We start from the raw sequence: 18,024 nt of genomic DNA on the forward strand, positions 1-18,024 counted from the left end.
GAAATCATTGACCTATGGCTCTAACAATTAAAAACTAAGGAAAATGGCACAATGCATTTCAGAAGCCTATAATGATTTGTTAAGAAAAAGGGGAACTTCCTATCTCTCTCTAAGCAAGAAAAAGTGCATTGTCCAGCATCGACATCACTGCAAAGTTGATGAAAAAACCATTAATGCAAAAGTTATACTTAGAGAATAATGAAATATATATCATAACATTTTGGCATAATCTAGTAAGTTTTAATATTATGCAATGATTCATATGCAAATAATTCTGCTTTGAGAATGTATAAGCCATGTGAAGATTTACCTTTTAGAAAGGTGTCCCCTTGACAGTTCAGTAGTATTAGACTGCACTTTGGGTGCCTTAGAATTAGATTTTCTACTCTCAGGAGGGCTATATCCCTTATGTTTTGCCTGCCCTAAATGTGACCTGTCAGCAGAAAATCAAAACAGAAATCTATCAGGAAAATGAGATGCAAATACAATAGTGAAAGTCAAATTATTTTTAAAAAAAAAAATCCTCCCAATTTTTCATTATTGACCCTACCCCTTTCCCAAATATTTACATTAAATTATTATTCTATCAAATAATTTGGCAATAAAACTGCCTTTTAGTACCAACTCCCTGAATACCCAAGAGTTAAGATTTTTTATTACGAGTTGTCATAATTGCATAGCAGTATTATAGTTGCTCAAGTCATAATAAATTTTTCAGCAATTTTACTGTAGACATTCAAATATGCTCAATTTTTAAAAAGCAAACCCGGATTTTAGATCTAAACACTACTTTTAATAGCCAATGTAACTATAATAGCATAAAAGGTTTATAGAAATAGCAATCTGTGATCCCTACAATGTTAATGATATCCAATTTGTACATTATAATTCAGGTTAGCATGTAACTGCATAAGATTAAATCAATTCTCAAGTTGATTTTACACAGAAAATCATCAGAAGCAACTAAAGAGTAAATAAACTTACATGAAATCAATAGTGATATCTGCTAAGAATTTATAGCACTTATCAACAGAAAGTACACCCAAAACCAAATCTGAGAAAGAGATAAAGAATGTACAACAGCCCAGCCGGTGTGGCTCAGTGGTGGAATGTCAACCCATGAACCAGGAGGTCGGGGTTTGATTTCCGGTCAGGGCACATGCTCAGGTTGCAGGCTTGATCCCCTAGTAAGGGGTGTGCAGGAAACAGCAGATCAATGATTCTCATCATTGATGTTTCTATCACTCTCTCCCCCTCTGAAATAAAATAAAAAAATATTTTTAATAAAAAAGAGGGGGGGAAAAGTATTTATAACAAAATAATCCAAACACATTCTAAAGATTCCATCACTGATAAATGATTTGAGTTGTACAGGGTAGGATAAAGGAGGTTTACAGTTACACATACAGGAAACAGAGTTTATTGGCGTATTACTGTTTCTTAATTATTGTATTATTTTCCACACAAAAAAACTGTAAATATCCTTTTGCCCCACCCTGTATTTATAATAAACCAAATCCTTATGTCAGCATTATTCTAAGAGCAAGTTTGAGGGACATAAAGAGTTTTCAGTAGTTAGTTTTTTAATCCCTGCCAATAGTTATATCAAACTTATTAAGCAAAGGAAGCATGCATTAATATATAGCCAGAAAAGCCGGTGCTATAAAGGTAAGATGTTAACATAGCAGATGCAATTTATGTAATTCACAACCAACATCCATGTAAATAATATATAACATAAAGAGCATATTCTAATGAGAATAACAAAGTTTCATTAATACCAAAGCTGTTTACCATGTTTAAAAAATTTTTTTAAAGGCTTTCATTCTGAACACAATCTCAAAGGAGCTTAGACATAAGTCACTGAAAACCCCACACAAAAATTCTAATTTAACCTGTAAGGGTGTCATACAGTTCTTAATATATCATACAAGTTCCACCATCTCTTCAAGAATATTTAGATGTAAGGTTTCTCATCTCAGTATTTTTATTTTTTCTTCAATTTTTCCAGAATCCAATACTGGATTCTTGAAAGAATATATGAAATTTAGCTTGTCAATGAAAGGAAGTATTTCTTGGATCCATAATATCATTTTCATTTTAAGGTTCTAATCTATGACAGAATATAGATCAGCTTCTTAAAAACTCTAGATTAGTTTTTCAAGTGTCTTAGTCTTCACTTTAGGAATGATTTTTTTTCAAGGTATATATTTTCTCTGGGTATAGCTAACTGAACCTTGTAAGATTTTGATAGACTGTAAATTACTCTTTATTTTTCCTAGATATTATTCTACTGCAAACCAAAATGTTGCTTTATCCCATGAGTTTCTTATTAGAGATTTAATTTCTAGGAATTGCTTTTGTTTTTATTATATTTCTAGTAATATACCTAAGAGTTGTTGTTTTTTTAAATGAGATTGAGAAAATTTTTAAATAATTTGTTATTTTTTTAAAAGGAAGGTATAATGTTCCATTTTCAGGGTATACAATTTAATATCCATGGGACAACATGTCATTCAGGTTCTCCACACATCCTGATTTTCATAGTTTGCTAACAGAGCAACTTAATTGAATCACAATTTCTACTTCAGTTATAAAATTTAAAATATTCCTTGACATATTTTTATTATAATTTAGAAGTCATATAAAAAGAACAACAACACATTATCACCCTCACTGGGTAGAGCGTCTTCCCAACATACCAAGGTTGTGAGCTTGATCCCCAGTCAGGACACATATATGACTAAGCCAATGAATGCATAAATAAGTAGAGTAACAAATTGATATTTCTCTCTCTCTCAAATCATTAAATACAAAATTAAAAAACAAAACAAAAATGCTATCTATTCAAAGCTAGGCAATTTTGTAATAATGTATAGACAGTTAAATATTCAAATGTCAATCCTAAAAAACAGTCACAGTATATTCCTAGTATATCTCAAAAATAATATTCATTTTCTTTGTCAACAGAAATCGACCAGCATCAACCTAACGCTGATTCTAGTAGAGGTAGCAGTTCCCCTGTCTTTAACCCAAATAAATTGTTCTCTGGTCTTAAAACACATCTAACTATATATTCATCCAAATCTCTTTCTGCATTTTTCATGTTCTTACTAACATGCTACTTCAATGAACTAAATAATTTAGCAGGTGAACCCTCAATATCAGAATACCAAAAAAAAGTTAACAATACCCAATCATCTTAGAAACTGAGGATCTTAAAATAAGGTAAAATCCAATTAAGCTCACACTGATCTGATTCTTCCTTTCCTGAAACTATTTTAAGTGGAGGAGCCTTTGGACCAAAGGGTCACGGGTTTGATTCTGGTCAAGGTCATGTACCTTGGTTGCAGACTCATCCCCTGCCTGGGCCCTGGTCTGGGCTAGTGCAGGAGGTAACCAACCAATGTGTTTCTCTCACATCAATGTTTCTCTTTGTCTTTCCCTCTCTCTTCCACTCTCCCTAAAAACCAATGGAAAAATATCCTCGGGTGAAGATTAATCAAAAAAAAAAAAAAAAATTGACATTCTGAGGAGTGGTTAAAAAATGTATCTTAAAATATTATAAAGTACTGATCATCATTACTGTCCTGCCTATTGTTTAGTACAGTCTTAATACATTTTCTTTAAAGAATAGTAAATACTTTCAGCTTTGTGGGAGATACTATATACCAAAAAAACACACAAACAAACAAAAACAGGTATAAACAATACATAAATAAATGGGCATGGCACATTCCACTCAAATTTATTTATAAATAGACAATAGGCTAGATTTGGCCCAGGGGTCAGTTTCCCAACCCTTGGCTTACCACAAGAGGAAGAGGCAACCAGATGGAACCTTAAAGTAACAATATGGAGCCTTCCAAAGTGAGGCTCTATTTTATTATACTCATTTGTAAATAATTAATGCTCAAAATACTGTAAGTAAATCTCCATTAAATAATACCAGATCTAGAATAGCCAATTAAAACATCACAGTATTCAGCACTACATGAACTTCAATGCCTCCTTTTAGCTCATTTTACCAACTCTCATTTATCAAACCTTAATGCTAAACATTGTTATTTAAATGTATAATCTGTTTAAGATCTAGTAAAATTTACATCCACTATGAATCAAATTTGCAAGAACAGCACAGTACAATTCATGACAAATTGTTTAGTAGCACAAGAATGAGTCCATTTAGTAAATTATAGCCCAAGGTTAGGTGGGTGGATGGGTGTGGGTGTGTGTGGTTCAGGAAATTCTATATGGTCATTGCATGGGGGTCCCTAAAAAAACTCATGTTCTGAAAAGTCACCCACTAAAAATAACTAGGCTAATGGTAAAAATAAGATTGGACATAGACTACTCAAACCTATGTTATTTTCATAAGTCCCAACAAAAACATCATAAATTTTAATAAAATGTTAAACCTCTACGAACATTTGCACCAATAATCACAGTTGGTCTACTCTTTGGAGTCTTATTTTTGTACTTTCTCCTATAAGTGTAAACTTCCAAAGATGTTTTCTTTTAAAACCAGCTTCAACAAAATTAAAAATAATTTCTGGGGAGGCTTTCCTTTTTGACAATTTCTTTCTTTTATAAATACAGGGGTAAATGTTTTTGAGCTTTCTGAAAGTGTTTAAAATAGTGCAAAGTACAGCGGTTCTGCAAATCACTGACTAGCTTTTTCTTGTACTAAATTATTTATTCAAAGCATTTCTGCAATATTTTCAGATTTTCCACAAGATCTTATAAATTATTACCAAATATTTTTCTTTAATTCAAAAGCCTACATACCTTTCAGTTCATATATTAGCACTGTAGGGAAAACTGTCTGTGAACCAACAGTACTTCCATGTTATAGTGACAATATTTTCCTATTCATCAAGTGTATGTGGGTTCACTCACATTAAAAAAACCCCACATTACAACAGAACAGGATATAATCAATTCTGGGTTATTTGTTTCAAGATTAACTTCATTTGAAAACAAGTTTCAAATGTCACTGGTTCACTTTTAGGCAAATCATAGTGAATGACCCTTTTCATATTTTAATTTACTTTTACAGGTATTTAGTAAAATCCTAGACAGTTCTAACCATTTTAAAACATTTCTCACTCAGAGGACATCTAAAAGAGGCCAGTTAGTTGGTTAGAGCATTGTCCTATGGACCAAAAGGCTGAGGGTTCAAGTCCTGGTCCAGGCACATACAAGAGGCAACCAATCGAAGTTTGTTTTTCTCTCTTTCTCTTTCTCAAAATATCAATATGCTCGGGTAAGGATTAAAAAAAAAAAGCACATAGGGAAAATGAGAAAAGTGGCTAGTAACAAGTAGTTAATTCCTTACATTCAAGTCTTAAATTGTGTTTGAAATTAATTTCTATTCCAGATATATTCACAACTCAAATACAACTACATATTACCAAATATAAATTATTTGGAGCTTAACTACACCTTCAAATTTGTTTTATAATCGAACTAGAAGCCCAGTGCACGAAATTCATGCACAAGGCTGCAGCGGGAACCCCTCAGCCCAGCCTGCACCCTCTCCAATCAGGGACCCCTTGGGGGATGTCCATCTGCCTAAATCAGCAGTCGGACATCCCTCTCACAATCCTGGACAGCTGGCTCCTAATCGCTCACCTACCCGCCTGCCTGGTTGCAGCCAACTGCTCCCCACTGCCGGCCTGGTTGCCCCTAACTGCCCCCCACTGCTGGCCTGATCGCCCCTAATTGCCCCCCACCTTGCCAGCCTAGTTGCCCCCAACTCCCCCGCCTGCCAACCTGATTGCTCCCAATTGAACCCCCCCCGCCTGCCTGGTTGCCTCTTACTGCCCCCCCCCCACCCCCGTCGGCCTGTTGGCCCCCAACTACCCCCTCTGCCAGCCTGGTCACCCCTAACTGCCTCCGCTGCTGGCCTGGTCACCCCACACAGCCTGCTTGTTTAGTCCTTTGGTTGTCCCTCACTAACCCGCCTGCCAGCCTGGTTGCCCCACGCAGCCTGCTTGTTCAGCTGTTTGGTAGTCCCTCACTAACCCCTCTGCTGGCCTGGTCACAGGCAGCCATCTTGTGAGGGAGTGACATCAATTTGCATATTACCTCTTTATTATATAGGATATTATATAGGATGTACTCAACTTTCAACTAGAGAAAAGCAATCACTGTTCCTTCTTAGACCGCCATGCCACAACCACGCACAATTTAACACTACACTATAAATCTTGCCTTGCAGACCCAAGACCTAATGGGTCAGAATAACCTTCTCAGCATTACCAAGGCAGTGTTGAACACCTACAACTTATGATCAAAGCAACAAGTGACACAGAAGAATGAGTAATAAAATCCAAACTCTGGTAGTAACTAATGCTTCCACACATTACGATTTTAAGTAGAGAAGAATACAATTGATGTACAATCTGCTTCACAACTGCTTCTTCAGCCTTCAGAGCCCAGATCAATGAGATCATCTTCTAGAAATGTTTCTCACCCGAGTCTAACAATCACCTACATGCCCATTTTCCCTACTGAGTTGAAACTGCTTGTAACAAAGGCTATTCTACTCTCATTTCTATAACTACCATCTAGCACAGTGCTTACTAGCATAGCGTTCAACAAATAGATAAATACAATCTTTACTGGGTCTGTATTACATTATGGTTAAGACTCAACTCGAAAGCCAAAAGAGGCTTTATTAAAATAATGCAAAAAATAAAAAATAATGCATGGATATATCTAGAACCAAAAGAGCTAAATAAGCCTAAAGAAGGCAAAAGTCAACATAGCTCTAAAGGAACTAAGGAACTGAAACTTGTCAGAACTTTAATACAAACATACTCTCTTAGTAGATTTGCTTTTCTCTGCCTGTCCACCTTCTTCCATAAGGCAGAAGATATGCAGTTGGCAATTTCAGATTCACATCTTCCCTTTGCGACCAGAATAGAAAAAGTTTCCAGTTTTTCCAAGCTTGGATCATGTGATCACCCTAGTCCCATCACTGAGCTCAGAAAGATGGAAGACAACAGATTCTTCCAGCTCTAGCCAAAGAGTAGGCAATGGGTAGCCAGGAAACGAGTAAGGTCATGTTGAAAAAGAGTCTGCCATTCGAAATGCATTCCGTGAAGAATTGAGGGGGATCATTCCACAAAGAGGGTTACTATTATAAGAAGAGGGGCTACTATCTGCTAAACAAATTAAAAAATCAGTTCACCTATCTACTGGTACAAAGGGTGATTAACATTTGAAAACTTACTAGTACAAAGGCATCAAAAAGTATTCTCACTCAGATCTCACTCCTTAAATCTTTTTCCCTATGTTTAACACCTCATTACTATAGAAGTAACAATAATGCAATTAGAAGTAACAATAAATGCAATTTTTCCTTATAAATATAATTAAATTAGTAGGAATATGCAAAATGGAGATAACACAAACAGAATGGTGAGAAAAGCATTCTTTTTCCTGATGGTAGATTGAAGAAAAAAAAAATGTATGTAAAACAAATTAACCATAAAAACTCCCTTGTCCAAAGAAATTGCATGTCAGGGAATCTACCTCCTTAAGAGATACCTGAAATACAAACATTTAAGCATAAGCAAAAACTTTGCCCACTACAATCATCTACCTATCCAAAAACTGTAATCATGGAAAATATTTATACTGTGACCATGTGTAAACAATTAACTAAAAAATTCACAACATGAGAAAATGTTTATTAGAATATGGATTTTTTTTTTAAAGCAGGATCCAAAACTACGTTTAAAGTAATCACCTACATGCTAACTTTCCAGAGATAAAAATCAAAATGTTAACATAGACTTATCTCTGGATATTTATTTTCTGTTTGCGTTTTTCTGTATCCCATACAACCTTTGAAGCAAAATATAAATCTGTTTTTTTCTGTCTAATTAATGCTGGCTAAAAGTTTCACTCCTCTGACATTAACAAAAAGCTGTAACATACAGATCTCATAACTGAGTTTTTACTCAGTAATAATTATTTAAAATTACAAATTTTTTAATGGGGGTAAGAATGTAGGTAGATTGGATTCAATCATTGCATCACATCATTAAAAAATTTGACAGATTACAATAAAGCATAAAAATGGAACCATAACAGAACTGAGAAGAAATTTTACTTTTGGGATGGAGAAGGCAAAGGAAGATAAGAAACAAAGAGTTGACAGACTTGATTATCTAATTTTTAAAACTTCTATAAATTAAATCATAATAAGAAATAAAACTAGAAAAAGTATTTGCCCATGTCAATAGGTTGATAGTCTTTCTATAAAGGGCTCTAATAAAAGAACAAGAGAATTAAAACAGACAAAGTACAGTAACAGGCAACTCATAAGTAAAAATGGCCAACATGTGGGAAGATCTTCAACTCTATAGTAACCAAGGAAATAGGAGCTTTAACCTAAAGAATCCTTTTTTCCACAAATCTTTATTAAAAATGGTATGCTGTTTTGATTAGGATATGGAGAGAAATACGCACTCTAAAAAAGTAGAAGTATAAATTGGTTCACAATAAAAATAAAAGACAAATAAAGCAGTCTGATCTTTGTGAAAGACAAGTTAGCAATTTGTTAAGCTTCAGAATCTTCATACCCTTAGGTTCTGTAAACCCATTTATGGAATTTCACTTGATGAAATCAGAGCCATAGTCAAATGGGATAGGCACAGCAATGTATTTCACAGGAAAAAATTGGGGTGTAGGGAGGGCAGTGGGGGCGGGGGGTGGAGGGAGAAAAAACCAGAGGCCCAAATTTAAATCATGGGCTTTCGTATCACAGAAAATTATGGAGTAAAAATAGAGTAGACAACTGAAACCTGCATAATTGTGTTAACCAGTGTCACCCCAATAAATTCAATAAAAAGGAAAAAACAAATAAGAGTAGAAATATTGAACACCATTATCTCTGGGTGGTCAAATTAAATGTATTTTTTAAATTTTCCTGAAGCTTCTCAATTTTCTGTTCTTAATATGCTATGTTTTTATTAAAAAAAAAGTATCAAAGAAGAAACTTAACACTATAGCAATCTTAACCAAAGTTGCTATAGAATTGAATTCAATCCCACCACTGCCATTTGCGAAAAACAAGAAAAAGCACATGATATAATGAAAATGCTACTGCATGGCCAAGAGGGAGGAGGAGCCTACAAATACCTGTACTAGAAGTGGAAAAGGCTAGAAGTATCCCTGAGAGCAAGCCAACAGAGAAGCAGTGGAAGGGAGTGATTTCCTAAAGAAAAAGAGAACAGAAAAGAGAGGAACAGATCAGCTATAGCCCCAAAAATTATGGAAAAAGGGAAAAGAAAAAATGACAAAAGAGGAGTAAGATGTCTAATTCAATTATGGAAAAAAATGAAGGATGGGTGAAAAAGAGCAGAGGGAATAATCAGGAGATTAATATATCCCAAAGATCCAACTTTCTTTTATCTTAATGATGAAAAACTCTTCTACAAAAAAAAAAAAAAAAAGTAAGTGACCTTGATTTACGGAAGGGCAGGTGAGGTCACAGTAAGAAAGCTACAAAAAGAAGACAGCTTAATGCAAATTTGGAAGAAAACAGAGTGGATCAAAAATAAATGGATCAAAAAATTCTACCAGGGAAAAACTGCTACTTAACTTTTAAACTGGATAAGTTAATACTCTTCAATTATAATTTCTTCACACCTTCCTCTAAGCCCTTCATCATATGAATCAGGTGGTTTGTGCAGTAAAAACAGTTTGACATAATGAAAAGAATCACTGACTTTAGAGTCAAGAGGTCAGTAATCATCAGGTCCTGGACTCTACATACTGGGTGAAATTGAGCAAGCTACCATATTTATTGCACAGGGATTACATATTTAGCACAGAGTTCCTGTGAGTCTCCAATGAAAGATATGTTTAAAATATATTTTAAAACACTCCACACCAGTGCTATTATAGTAGATGCTGTTATTTATTACCATTTTTAAATCACTATCACGGTAAATATATTTACAAGACCAAGTCTACTGTTTTTAGGAAACAAAAGCCACAATAACAGCATTTTACTTAGGAGAGCTAAGCTACAGGAGTCAGAGAAAGAAAATGAAGCTATAGTTACAATTGCTCTCTCCCAATTAATCCCAATTCGCTCACTCCCCAAAATCATGAAATTTCTTAAAGGTTAGAAAATTTCCAGTAGAGCAACACTCTAATGGGACTTCAAAAGTCAGTCTAGGGTTTGATGAAAGGGTCCCTTCTAGTTCTGAGATTCTATTTTGAGCAAAAGAATCAAGCTGTCCAAGAAGGCACAATGAATTCTAATTTTGCATTCTTAGTTAATTGATAAAATTTTTGGCTAAATATCTAAATTTCTATACCCTGATCATTATTTTACTAATAGAAAAATATGTATACTCAATTACTAAATTATGGTATAGCCACACAATTGAACATAAAGACTTCAAAGTCACCTTTTAAAAAATGTTTAAAGATATAGGAAATGATACATGTAACAGGTTTTTAAAAAATGAATAGGCCCTCTTTTGTGTAGCATTTTTGTGGGGAAGTGTTTTTTGAAGACATGTAAAGGTTGAAATTGTGAAAACTGAAATGGTCTACATTACTGAACGAGCGATGCTAACGCTATAAAAACCCTAATTATAATTTTACTTTGCTTTATATTCTTTGGCATGTTTTCTGACATTCCAAACATTTCTCATGAAATGCCCAGGAATTCACAATTCAAAGAAAACGCATTTTAAAATTTATTCTTTTCCTTCACAATTGAGCTTATTGACTTAAAGCACATGAACTAGAGTGAAAAATATGTCATTCTATAAATTTAATTGAGTTCCATTTTGATTACAACTTTATGTAAACCAACGCATCTTTAAACACTAGTATTAACCACTTCAATTTGTTTCAGACTCATATTTTCAAAATATAAAATACAATAATGAAATAATTTTATATAACAATGATGTGTGGAAAAGATAATGTGCCAAAACATCACTGTGAATTTTAGAAGCAATGTACGGTGTGACAGCCTAAAATGTTTATCAGTCATGTGCAAGAGTCCAAATTAACCTGAGGATGTGTATAAAAACTAAAGTTGTTCAAAAGATACAAGTTACTTATGAGCACATAGATGAAAAACTAAGGAGATTTATGCCAGTAAAACAGTGGTTACAAGCAGATTGTGGAGCTATATTTTTCTTTACACTTTTTTATATTTTCTAAATTCTCTAAAATAAATATGCAACATTTTTATAATGGGGCAGTGATATTATTTAATCAACAGGACAAATAACGTGTGGCTGCTCCTGAATCTAAAAAAAAACCCAAAAAAACAAACACACACACAAAAAATTTCAGAACAGAACTCTGTAGTAAGCATTCTGCTAAGAGCTTAACAAACTACAATAATGAAGTTAACCAATAACCCTGTGAAATAGGTGTTCCCATTGTGTGGACCAAAAAAATTGAGGTTTCCTGAAGATTTAACAACGAACACACAGCTATGTAATGGCAGAGGCAGAAATTGCATGTAAAGCTATACAGCCCAAAGTCCACATGCTCAATCACTGAAATAACCTGATGTCAGAAGTGTCTCAGTTTATTCTTTGCATTTTAACATTTAAAAACATTTTTTATAACTTACTAGACAATATATACATGGTAATGCCTAAAAATGTTGAACTCAGCCATTATTTATTGCAAGCTAAACATGATTATTCCATGGACTGGAAAAGGCGGTTTTGCAAGTAAAGTTCTGAATCTTATACATAAAATGACAGTCTTTGGCTAGATAGAACAGGGAATTTTACATTCAAGAGAACACATCTGATTCTTCACGCTACCTGCTATACAACCACCACTCCAACTAGAAAGACCAGCTGAACACCAGACCACTAAGAAAATGATGAGCACCAATGTGCTAACAAAGTCAGACTGCTTCACCAGCCTGTCAGCAACCATGTTGTCAAGACAATGAGAAAAGATATCAAGCTAGATGACAAAACTCTACATGTTAAAACAAATGAAAGTTCCATTCAATGAAGTAAATCAAGCCAAGACATACATAAAGGAACCACAAAGGGTTGAAAGATGTGTTGTAGCATGTGTTTAGGGAAGTGAAGAGCAAGCAAACATGATATTCTATATATTAACTACCCTTAAATTAGATTTTTGATAATGTCAATGACAAAGAACTCTTATTTCGAGCCTGGCATATTTGGGGAATGATTAAAGAACTGCTTTGAATTCCAGTTTTGTGTTTCTTGGCTCAAAAATTAGAGAGAAATTACCCATTTGTAGTGAACCATTCAAGTTTTGGTCCTCATAATGAGGTTTTAAAAATATTTTCTTTTATTCCCAATTCCTTTTAAATACCATTTAATACATACCTTCCTCCTATCGAATCGTCTTGTGGTTGGGCCCCGGCAGTGTTCCTCTGTGAACGTCGCAGTGACCCCCCTGGATTGTTATTAGGCCGGTTGGACATTGGCACCTCTCTCTTGAAGGGACATACCCTTTCTAGACACTACCATTCACTAAAAGAAAAAAAAAATGAGAAAAAATATCAGTTATACATGGTATAACACTGAAGAAAAAAGGGACACCAAAGATGAAGGGGAAATTTTATGTAAACAATTTGGTTGTATAGTCTTCACAAATGTTGCACTGTCTTATTAAACTAAGACTGATTGACTAGTATGTTATAAAATGTCAGAAATATATCAAATTTGAGGCATGAGGTCCAAAACACAGCAAATAAAATTAAGTTAAGATTTCTCATGAAATGCCCAGGAATTCACAATTCAAAGAAAATAGTACAAGTAGAAATCTGTTTCCACATTTTTAACACTGTGTAGAAAATGGCATTGCACCTAAAGAAAGTCAGGACACCTTGGCTCAAATCCTGTGATAGAACAGGCATAAAAGGAGTCTACCTTTGTACAAGCCCCAACTTCTGGCCTCAGAGTCCTCAGCCACGAAAGAAAAAACATGTCATGCCTACCTCTCAGTATTACGGTGATTAACAAATCATAAATACAAAGGAAACCATAAAACTATCGTATTTTAATGGAGAAATAAAGAGAAAACAGCTCAAGTATAGTAAATTGAGAAATAGTCCCTAATTTCAACATCAGCTGTGCTAGCTATGCACTTGGACTACAGACTTAATCTCTAGATTTCGTTTGCTTATTCTGTAAAATCAGTATATTACCTACCTCACAGTTTTTAGCATCAAGAAATTGTAAACATAGTTCATAAGTTTAACAAGTTAGCTCAAAGCACAGCTGTTAATCAATTTGAATTTTCTTTCTGTAAGAAATTTAATTATTATATAGAAAAAATGCTGATACTCAAAGAAAATCAGTTTAACTGAAAAAACAACAACAGGCTAATATTACCATCACAAAAAGAATTATGATTGTATAAGTCAAATGTCACAATTTTTCTTAAGCCTCAAGTTCTTAATTACATCCGTGTACAGGGGAGGGAAGAGAAAGACCATATGACATTAGAGAAACTGGTGCAAACAGAATGCAATGAAGAGAATGCAAACTATTCATAACTAAATCTATCATAAGATTTTTGTTTTTAGAGATTCCACGCACTGTAATGGGAAAGTAGGTTTTCTTTTAAGTTACATGTTGACCCAATTTAGTAGAAAGATTTTTTTTCTGTCATACATGCCCATATCATTGATTAATATATTAAATAAGCTTGGGTCATAAAGTTCAAATTACTAGTGTAATTACTATCAATTTTAGAAAGGAAAAAAAAAAGAGGAAATACTATGCAAACATTAAGAGGGAGAGAAAAATGATTAAATTTACATGTACCGATATAGGAAGATCTTCCCAAGATATGTTAGGAGGAAACAGTATACCCTCCCCCCGCCAATCTGTGTATATGTATATTAAAAAGGCTTATATATTTATCTTTATATGTTGTCTATTGATGGAAGGATTCATAAAACAGACTTTGTTAATACTAACTGCCTTCAAGAAAGACAACTGGGGGGTCTAAAGTTTGAGATAAAAGGAGTCATTTTGCTATTTACCCTTTGGGTGCTATAAGGTAGATGACTCTAGCACAGTAGTTACAATGGTAGAGCTCTGGAGTTAAACTATCTCTGGCTGAGTTCAAATCCTGATTCCAACACCAATAACTTGTATGTCCTTATGTACATGGATGGGCAAATGTAGGTTTATGTAAACGCTTATTCTTGTATTTTATAGTTATAACCTGCATGTCTTTTTCCATAAACCTATTTTTGCCCGCCCCTGTATATACTTTTTTCTGCTTCAGTCTATCAAATGGGGATAAAGAACTTAACCTCATAGAGCAAATGTGAGCATTAAATGAGAAAACGCATGCAAACCACTAACACAGTACCTAACATATAGCACGAGCTCAGTACGCATTAACTATGATTGCTATTATAAACATTTATTCAGAAGAATAAAAATACTTGTGTTAAAATAAAATTGGGGGCGGGGAGAAATTCACCATAAAAAACAATGTCAACCTGAGTTTTATATTCTGGCAATATAGTTTAAAAAGTGAATTTTGTTCTAAATACATAGTGTTTCATCAAATTATAAATGCCTGGCCTCTGCCCTAAGATTCTGATTCTGTGGGTACAGAAACTGGAGACATATTTTGAAAGAGCTCACTAGAGAACAATTGTACCCAATTAAAGAATTAAATAAAATGCCAGTCTATTTCAGAACTTATCCAAGAAGTTTTACTATTTCAAACACCATTTAAGTGCTATTTCACTTGGACCCTAAATAGCATGGATATAAGAGAAGAGCATTTTACTGCTGTTTTCATTTTGAAAAGCAAAGAATACTATTATTAAACAGGGTTGGTATATCTCACCTGCCTACTTCCTGCCATTAAATGTCTACTGTATGTCCTGGGGTGTTAAGTTGTTAAGTTGTCATTCAAATGAATATAAGTCATGCTGGTTAATTTCACCTGCAATTACCAAAATAACCTTAATAATGCTCCCAATATCTTCAGAGCTTTTCAACCAGCACCATTACCAACCAACAGTCCATCCTATATAATAAAAGGGTAATATGCAAATAGACCGAACGGTGGAATGACTGGTCGCTATGGGACGTGTTGACCACCAGGGGGCAGACCCTCAAAACTGGAGCGGCCCCCTGGTGGTCAATGCGCTCCCACAAGGGGAGCACCGCTCAGCCACAAGCTGGGCTGACGGCTGGCGAGCGCAGCGGTCCACCTCCGCGGCAGTGCTAAGGATGTCTGACTGCAGCTTAGGCCTGTTCCCCGCGGGGAGCGGGACCCAAGCCATCAGTTGGACATCCCCCAAGGGCTCCCAGACTGCTAAAAAGCACAGGCCGGGATGAGGAACAACCCTCTCCTCCCCAAGTGCACAGATGTCGTGCACTGGGCCTCTAGTTAGGGAATAATTCTGGAGATTTAAGAAAGTGTGGCAAGACAGTTATTCATCAAAGTGCTACCTGATTTTAAAGCATAAGCTGATCTTTAAAGAAGGATGCCAGACTTGGTTAAACTTTGAAATTTGAATTCCAAAAATGTAGATATAAGATTAACGTATGATACATATAGGGTCTCCCCCTCTGCCAGGTATCAACAAATCCAGAGCTGCAAGGGACCCTTGAGGATGATCAAGTTCAACCCCTTACATAACAGACAAATCCAAATGAAGCAAGTCATGTGTTGAAGAACCAGTCCTGTGAATCCTGACCTATCCTCTCCAAAGATCACAACTACCTCAACTCATCCAAAATTTGACTTCCCTTTGGCTCCATATAAGAACCAAAAGTTTGCAACATACAATGATTTCATTCTTATTATATGAATACTAGTGGCCCAATGCACCAATTTGTGCACGTTGAAAGGAAATTAGAAGAAATATTTTAATATCGCTATTCGCCCTTTCTCTATAATAGAAGTGTCAACCAAATTCACGATTGACAATGACAGATCAAAACACACACTTGCGATTGGTGCCAGCGAGAGCTTTATATGTACTGCACATGTATGAGTCAACTTAGCCTTTTATATATATTGAATAAACTTGCTTAATTAGACTTGCTTTCTGATTTAGCTAAACTTTTTCCAGCCCAGTGAAGCATCCCAAATTCTCTCTCAGGTAATTGTCAGCAACACAGCAACAAATATCAACACGAAGCAGATTATAATTGTAGATCACCCAAGAACAAAGGGTAAGATATTTAACTGCAGCAGTGTTTGACTATACTCTGCGCAGTGAGAAAACCTGAAGTCATTTTCAAGGTCCACCATTTCTTACTTCTTTTCAGACAGGTCAAGTTTCTAAGCTTTCTAAATCTTCGTTTTCTGGCTAATGAAAAGAAAATAGGATTCCACCGAGTCTCCTATCTACCTACTCCAGGGCTACTGTGAGGATCAAATGAGATGAGGCACAGGAAAGTGCTTCACAGACATTTGGTTAAAGTGTGAAATGTTTCCACCTGGCTATAAAGCAAGTCGTGTTCCTTGGCTGAAGAAACTGCAAGGAGGCTAGTCGCTAGGGAGAGGAAGCCGGGAGTTGCTACATGATGTCATTACCTGGCGCCCACTGCCACCATTTCTGGGTTGAGCTGGCCTGTAGGCTGCATTTTGTGCCATGGGGTCTTGGCAGTGTCGGCTGCAATTTGGTTGGGTATTGCTCTGGGGTGGTGGTGGGGCCTGTGTCCCACTTGGGGGAAGCCGAGTGTTGCTTTGTGGGCACCAAGTCTGCGGTGCCTTTTCTCTGTAAATGGCCAATGTGCATCATAGCAGCTCCTGTGTTGAGCATCTGCCCCCTGGTGGTCAGTGCGCATCATAGTGACTGGTCGGACGGACACTTAGCATATTAGCCTTTTATATATATATATATATATTGTACTAACAAATTACTTATGCCTACCATATTTTATTTTTAAAACACATGCACAGTAATATAAAAACCATACTGCTACAATTTGTGCTTTAATAACCTGAAACAAATAGGTTATTTGTTATTAAGACTCCATCCTAATAGACTATCTCATAATGCTGATACTAGAAGTTTTAAGTCCAGCTTTTAATAATCCTATATAATAAAGAGCTAATATGCAAATAGTCACCATGCCATCATGCCGTAACGGCTCAGACACTCAACACTGGGGAGAGAGAAATGGGGACCAGCCAGGTACAAATGAACTCGCAAGCGAGGAATGGGGACCAGCCAGGCTGCATCCTGGGAGAGGGACAAGCTGAGAGAAGAATCCATAAACTAAAGTGCCAAATCCACACCTGATGTGATTACCTTATTTCTGTAAGAGGAAATTCTCATCCAGAGTGAATTGCTCCACAGCACACATCTATTTAGGGACATGCCTTACAGCTGAACCCAGCTCTCCAGAATGCCAGTGCATAGTATACTTGCCATTATGCCATTCTGCTCCAAAACATGAATTTAATCACTTTCTCTTTACTGATCTGTTTACACCTAACCATTTAACAGTGGAAAAAGAATAGAACTGACCCACCAGAGTCTAAACCCGGAGTAACTTTTACACTATACATTCATTTACACAGTGCATATTAAAAACTAGAGTACCTACAGCAAGCACTTGATCTTTCAAGTGTCACCTGACACTTAACTAAATTCAACACTGGACACACAAATTGATGCCAACACCCACATTTTATAATTGTAATTATGCCTTGAGAATCTACCTTAGATGCCATCTGGCAAGGGTCAGTGAGATTAATTTTGGCATTATTCTCACAAAGTGTATTATTCTTTTGAGTAGTAAGCCAAGCAATTAACTCCATACAATTTGTACTGTTAACTCTCTTAGAAATGTCCTTTTTCAATAGAACTTGAGGTTCACAGTTGTTTAACACATTAACTAGCACATAATAAGTACTCCAATATCTCTTGAATATAAGCACTTGATTCAAAAGATTTTTTTATTTAACCCAAATACTTATTGCAAGCCTAAATTAAGGAGACAACAGCGTAAAGGCTCTCTCCCTCCCCCCTCCCTGAAATCAAGG

The 18,024-nt window shown here is 35.5% G+C and overlaps 1 protein-coding gene across 19 annotated transcripts in view; it reads right to left on the reverse strand.

Annotated features, from left to right (window-relative positions):
- TRIP12 (thyroid hormone receptor interactor 12) overlaps positions 1 to 18,024 on the reverse strand; it is a 128,049-nt gene that overhangs the window by 85,044 nt on the left and 24,981 nt on the right. For 14 of the 19 annotated variants that reach the window (XR_002831580.1, XR_002831581.1, XM_014463546.2 and 11 more), the window contains exons 2-3: positions 12,372 to 12,518; positions 311 to 433 (exon numbers count right to left, since the gene is read on the reverse strand). Coding sequence is in view for 17 of the 19 variants with exons in the window: in XM_014463546.2 (XP_014319032.1) it covers positions 311 to 433; positions 12,372 to 12,469 (221 nt within the window). In the remaining 2 variants the exon portion in view is untranslated. The remainder of the gene's footprint in view (positions 1 to 310; positions 434 to 12,371; positions 12,519 to 18,024) is intronic. The other 5 variants (XM_023762072.1, XM_023762067.1, XM_014463532.2 and 2 more) reach the window with 1 other exon arrangement.

Source organism: Myotis lucifugus, unplaced genomic scaffold, assembly GCF_000147115.1.
Source record: "Myotis lucifugus unplaced genomic scaffold, Myoluc2.0 scaffold_3, whole genome shotgun sequence".
NCBI lineage: Eukaryota > Metazoa > Chordata > Mammalia > Chiroptera > Vespertilionidae > Myotis > Myotis lucifugus.